General features: G+C 43.4%; 2 protein-coding genes across 2 annotated transcripts in view; both read right to left on the bottom strand.

Moving 5' to 3' along the window:
* The window catches only part of hspa12b (heat shock protein 12B), a 12,133-nt gene extending 9,890 nt beyond the window's left edge, over positions 1 to 2,243 (bottom strand). The window contains 8 exon segments of the mRNA XM_034615613.1: positions 15 to 44; positions 46 to 81; positions 83 to 129; positions 448 to 556; positions 887 to 1,073; positions 1,161 to 1,285; positions 1,732 to 1,814; positions 2,184 to 2,243. Of these exon segments, the coding sequence (XP_034471504.1) occupies positions 15 to 44; positions 46 to 81; positions 83 to 129; positions 448 to 556; positions 887 to 1,073; positions 1,161 to 1,285; positions 1,732 to 1,814; positions 2,184 to 2,229 (663 nt within the window). The 5' untranslated portion in view covers positions 2,230 to 2,243.
* nagk (N-acetylglucosamine kinase) overlaps positions 1 to 6,000 on the bottom strand; it is a 30,991-nt gene that overhangs the window by 1,472 nt on the left and 23,519 nt on the right. The window contains exon 11 of the mRNA XM_034615608.1: positions 585 to 591. The gene's annotated coding sequence lies outside the window, so the exon portion shown is untranslated. The remainder of the gene's footprint in view (positions 1 to 584; positions 592 to 6,000) is intronic.

Raw genomic sequence — 6,000 nt, 5'->3', positions numbered from 1 at the left:
GTGTGTTTTGGTACCAGGTATGCGGCCTCTCTCATGAACTGTTTTGGCAGGTTGTCTCCACACCGCGGGGACCGTGATCACCCCATCTGATATCCTCTCCCTCCAGCACTGATGAAGACTGGTCTTCACCTCCTACAACAAACCCCCCCAAAAAAGTTTATTTCTAGTAAAACATTAAAACAAAGAAACTTATGTCTGGCACTCAACCGTAACCGGAGCCAAACAGATTCTTGATTAAATCCATCTACTGTTTCATTTCACTAAATACTGAGCTGCTTCGAATTTGCCAAAAGCAACTACTGTGTATATATCGATTATAAAACAATCTGAAGATGTTTCTTTGGCTGGTTTAAAATCATCTCAACACCCTGTTTTATGAAGAAATCTGTGAGCGTGTAAACACTGTACATGACGGGGACTTTGTACTCATTGAGCCAAGCTTTAAACTGACCTTCAGAGCATGTTCCCTGAAGAAGCGCAGGGCGTGGGCGAACACCTCGATGGCCCTGACCTTGCGTCCGTTGACCGCATCCAGCTCTGTCTCCATGGAGAGGTCCTGCATCAAACACAGACACAACTGCTACAGCACTACTGCAAGGAGACATCCACTCCCTGATACTTAGAGAGAAACTTAACAGCAGATAAACCATATTTTTAAAATGTTTTTTACTTCTGATTTTGCTGCTGTGATGTAAAAGGGTACTCACTGTTCCGTGTGGTTACAAGTACAAGATACCTTTTTATCCAGGCGGCAAAACAGTTGTTTTAACATGTTAAGTTGGTTAAGTTACTTTTTATATCTTTGTTTTATAATATGTGCAAATTAAAAGCTTTTTGTCACTTTCACTGTTCTATTTCTTTTCCCCATTAATTTTCTTTGTCTTACACTTGTGCTGTGGATCTTCATTTTAAATTTATCGAAGTAGAGCCAGTGCCGGGCCTCTTCTGGGTCCAGGTCGTGGTAGAAGTCCCGCGCCGCGAACCCAAAACTGTGGAACCGCAAATCAGGAGTCAGCAGCAAACACGTCGGGCTCTTCTGATTGGCCACCCCGGGGTCGCCGCCCTCCCAGCGCCTGCACAGATTGGAGGAAAAAAATCTGTAGAGAAAAGAAAGTACAGTAGAAGACAATAGAAATGAAGAAATGCACACAGAGTCTTACTTCATCATGTGTATGGCGTCTGAATCCTTTGTGAAGCTGAACGCATAGCCGCTGGAGGTCGTCCCGAAATCGATCGCCACGACGACGGAGAACGGGCAGGCCATCCTGGGTCGGACCTCCACCCTCTGAGAGAAGAAGAAGCAGATAGAAGAAGGGACATTTGTGTATATTTAAGGGAACTCCTTTTAATCTCTTATTTTAAAAAAAAAAAGTCCATATCCTCTTAGTACAAAAGCAGAATCATGAAAAAAAGAAAAAGAAGTTCAAAAGCACGGCCATGGAACTAAATATCCATTTTTGTGGAACTAATTTGTCCTTTTCCTATTTTCTCACCGTGTGAGTGTGCATGTATTTCTTTCCCACAGACTGTAGCCTTCACGGAGCACTGGTTTCAAGTCTACACTTCACTCTAAACTGTTAGTGTAAGTGCTATTATAAACCACTAATAACACGTTGAAGTGGATGTCGGTTTACAAGTCATGTTTAAGAGCTCTATATTAAGAAAAATAAGGAGGAAGAGGAAAGGGTGTGTATCTGTGGCGAATGTGTGTGTGTGTGTGTGTGCAGTTACTGGTGAGGGTGAGGGCGTGAGGGGTGTGATGCTGCAGTCGATTCTCGCCGTGGCAGGTGACGAAGGGGCCGATAAATCATCACCTAGAAATGAATGGAGAACCATTATTAGTCATCAACTACTGATACTAGCCTGTACACATGCAGACAACACCTTATTTTTTACAGGGGAGATTAAACACACTTGACCTGAGGCGCTCCAGATGTGTGATTGAATATTTGTGATGAACTGGAATGAGTGGAATGTGACTGGAATCTGATGTGAGCATTTTTAAGTGGGAGAGGGACACGGGAAGGTCAGCGTGTTCACACAAAGATAACGAACGAGGAGTGAGCCATTTTAACCAGGATGCCGTATTAATTTAGCGTTTGTGTGTGTGTGTGTGTGTGTGTGTGTGTGTGTGTGTGTGTGTGTGTGTGCGTGTGTGTGCATATGTACAGTGTGTGTCTCACCCGGGATCTGCAGGCTGTTTGTGTCTGGCTGCACCACGTCAGCCATCTTTACAGGAGCCAGGGCCTGCAGAGCAACACCAACATAATGCAGATAAGATAATTGATACAGAAAACCCTACTTCATGGCGCTGTCGATGTAAATATAAAGTGTTTAAATATAAAGGGCCCATTCTAGGGTAAAGAAAACAACAATTTGTACAATTTAGATGAAACACACTAGAGAAAACATCAACATGATTATTTTATATTTCTGTCAATAGATCCCTTTCACCTAAATCTTACACACTGAACCTTTAAATATCAAATTGAACTTCAAGACATTCATTTCAATGAGTTGCAACCAATAACAATAAGATTATATGGCACATATACAGAAGTGACGAAATGGAGAATGTGATATCCGAGCAATTAGAGGAGTTGATAAAATACTAAGTAAGCCGTATATTAATAATTTGGACACAAATTAATTGTTGCAATTTCATTCCATTGTAATGGGTGTTGTGCATATTTTCCAATTTTACTCAAATACAATGGCAGAAAATAAACATAGCGTACAAGTCAGCGAACAGACATTAATCAGCCAAGCAGGGGAAGTGAATGAGACACACCCCAACAACAGCAACTGTAACTGTAGGTCACTGGTGGTTTGCAGAGGGAAGCTCATTTTTTAAATATTTATATTAACTTGTACAGTATTTTACTGATATATGACACACACGGCAAACAGTAAGAGCCCATTACGTAAATCAATACATTTTAAGGTGAAGACGTTTTTTGAAATTTGGTCAAGTTTAGGTTTAGGTTCAGGTTAGGATTAGATAAGAAGTAACTATGGTTAAGGTTATAGTCTCCAGGAAATCAATGTAATGTCCTCTGAATTCACGGAGACACAACTGTGCGTGTGTGTGTGGGTGTGTGTGTGCGTGTGTGTAGTGAATTGCAGCGCCAGGAATCATTGGATCAAAGAGTCTGTGATCTGAGCCGGAAGCAAACTGAACAGATGAGTGCAATGAAACAAGGATGTGTTTGTTTAAATCTGATTCTTGTGCAAGCGTGTGTGTGTGTGTGTGTGTGTGTGTGTGTGTGTGTGTGTGTGTGTGTGTGTGTGTGTGTGTGTGTGTGTGTGTGTGTGTGTGTGTGTGTGTGTGTGTGTGTGTGTGTGAGAGAGAGACAGAGAGGGACCATAACTTTTTTTGAGATCCTTGTCTTCCGTACATGCACGCAACATATGTGTGTGTTCATTCAAGCATATGCCTATAACATCTGAATATATTGTGTGCTTGTGCATGTTTCCAGCCGCCGTCCTTGCACTTTGATGATAAAACCAGAAGATGAAACTCCACATCTCCTTCACATTCTTTTTTTTCTCTCCTTCTCTCTGCTTTTACTCTCTCATCCCCCTCATCTCTTTAAACCCTTCGTTTAAAGAAACCCCCATCGCCCTGCAGTCTCTACCTTTGTCTCCCTCTCTCAGGCGCACGACCGGAGTTTTGCAAGGGATCAGCAGATAAAGCAGCTCAAACTCCCCTGAGATTTTACATTAGGCACAGACTGTGCAACACGCTCCACTTTTACGCACCATTAACAATGGGGCCCTGTCACTTTCAAGTATGTGGAGAAGTTTTGTGCACGTTAGATTTAATGTTGCACATTTGTCTCTGAACTATTAATGCAAAATATTACAAAAGGAAAATTCAAAAGACTGCAAGCAATACAAGTGACACTATAATAAGAGCGAGCAACATCCAATACAAAGCAATACTTTTAAGTGCATTTCCTTCTTTTAATGTTAACTCACCTCTTTGGAAGCAGTTGCAACACTATGCCCTTGTCCCTTTTATGCTTCTCAAAAAGTGTGTCCCAACTCTTGCAGTCCGAAGTTTGGAATCCGCCTCCAGGGAAGAGATGAAGAGGAAAAGGAAGAGTGGTAGGGATACAAAAGGATGCTTTTGTAGAAACCCCCTCGTTGAGAATGTGAGACGTCTCAGCTCACTTGCAGGCAGATCTCCCAAAATTGGGAGTTCAGAATCAGAGGGATGATCACGACGAGAAGAGACGAGCTGCAGCCTCGAGGAAGGAAATAATGTCCCTCTTGTTTTTCTGGGTAAAAGTCCTTGTTTTTGCTAATGGAGTTCGATATGGAGCTCTGCCTCCCTGCAGCCAAGCGCACCGTCTCTGCGCTCCGCACAGGAATGTCAGAGAAAAGTGGTGACACATACACACACACACCAGTTGCATTAGAGGGAGGGCTGTGGCAGCGTATGGGGGGGGGGGATGCTGGGGATTTACCTCACTGGGATATTGCTGTGTGTATGAGGGTGGAGTAATCTTGAGTGTATCCCGTTTAAGTCATCTTGCCCCCTCTTTCCCCTCCCTCCCACTCCCTGCGTATCTATCCTTCCTCTGTTTAATTGGCTCTTCCTATCTTCCTCCATGCTTCTCCTTTCATCTTGTCCTCTCTTTTTTTAAAGCTTAATTTCTGTCTTTGTCTTAGAGTTATTTCACGCTGCCCTTTAAACCTTTGCACAAGATTAATGCCCGACTTTCTAACTTTGAAGACAAAGGCAGGAAGCGACCAGGTGTTTGGGTCAAACTGACACAGATATGATCACACAGAGGGGAAGACGACAGGTGACTCGCTCCACATGTATCCGTTAATAGTTTAAAGGAGTTTCACTTGTCCAAAATATATCGATTTTCTGTCTTGCTGGGAGTTCGACGAGAGGAAGGATGTGACGCTCATATGCGACCACTTGATATGAAGGCTGGAAACGGGGGGGGGGGATAAACTAGCCTGGCTTCATCTAGCCTTTAAAACAAGATGTAATACGTCAGCAACTCAGCCTTGGAGATCTTGGCCAGAAAGCAAATATGTGTTTTTACCAAAATGTCATACTGTATCACCTTAATGAGAATCATATTAAACCTTAAAGCGTAGATGAATGCATTTGCTGCGCTCTCTCCTGATGTCTGAAAAGTGTTTTCTTATGTTCCGAGTGTGTCCATTGGTGTGTGTGGATCTTGGAGTCGGCATCAACACTGCAGGGATCTGATTTCTCCCCCACTAGAGCAGTGATTGAAAGCATACATTAACCCTCAGTGCTGGTAACACACACACACACACACACACACACACACACACACACACACACACACACACACACACACACACACACACACACACACACACACACACACACACACACACACACACACACGCACACACACACACGCACGCTAACTGGCCCCACTCCCAATGGGCAAAGGAAGTCAGACCTCTTGAGTATATAGAAAAAGGGCCCCTGGTATATACACACACGTCCACATACACTCAGTCTTCTTGTCCTGTCAGATTTCCAAATCAAATTAGTGTGTGTGTGTGTGTGTGTGTGTCTGGAAGCCATTACCTGGCATGTCTCCCCTTGCTGCCCCAAAACCAAGAGGATATGGATCCTGCCATCACCTCTCTGTCTTTTTCATTCTCTCTCTTTCTTTCTCTTTATTGCCTCATTTATTGTTCTCGTACATCCATCCCTCTTCCCTCTTTTACGAGCAATTCTTCCTTCTATTCTCTCCTGCACGTTTTATCTGTTTGATTTGACACCTTGCTTGCACTGCCCGCTATCGGCATTTCATAAATTTGGGCACCTGACGGAAATTTCTGTTTAGCAATAGGCCTGATTAAACCCACCGGGGACACTAGGAGGTGGTTTGGAATTCAAATCTTTTCTCTGTCACCTCTGATAGACTAAATAATGACCCATGACCAGGACCGCTACAGAGACGCAACCTTGCCCTCCTCCTCAGAGGTCCAGAC

Source organism: Hippoglossus hippoglossus, chromosome 18 (assembly GCF_009819705.1).
Source record: "Hippoglossus hippoglossus isolate fHipHip1 chromosome 18, fHipHip1.pri, whole genome shotgun sequence".
Taxonomy (NCBI): Eukaryota; Metazoa; Chordata; class Actinopteri; order Pleuronectiformes; family Pleuronectidae; genus Hippoglossus; species Hippoglossus hippoglossus.
This window is presented reverse-complemented; position numbering and strand designations above follow the sequence as displayed.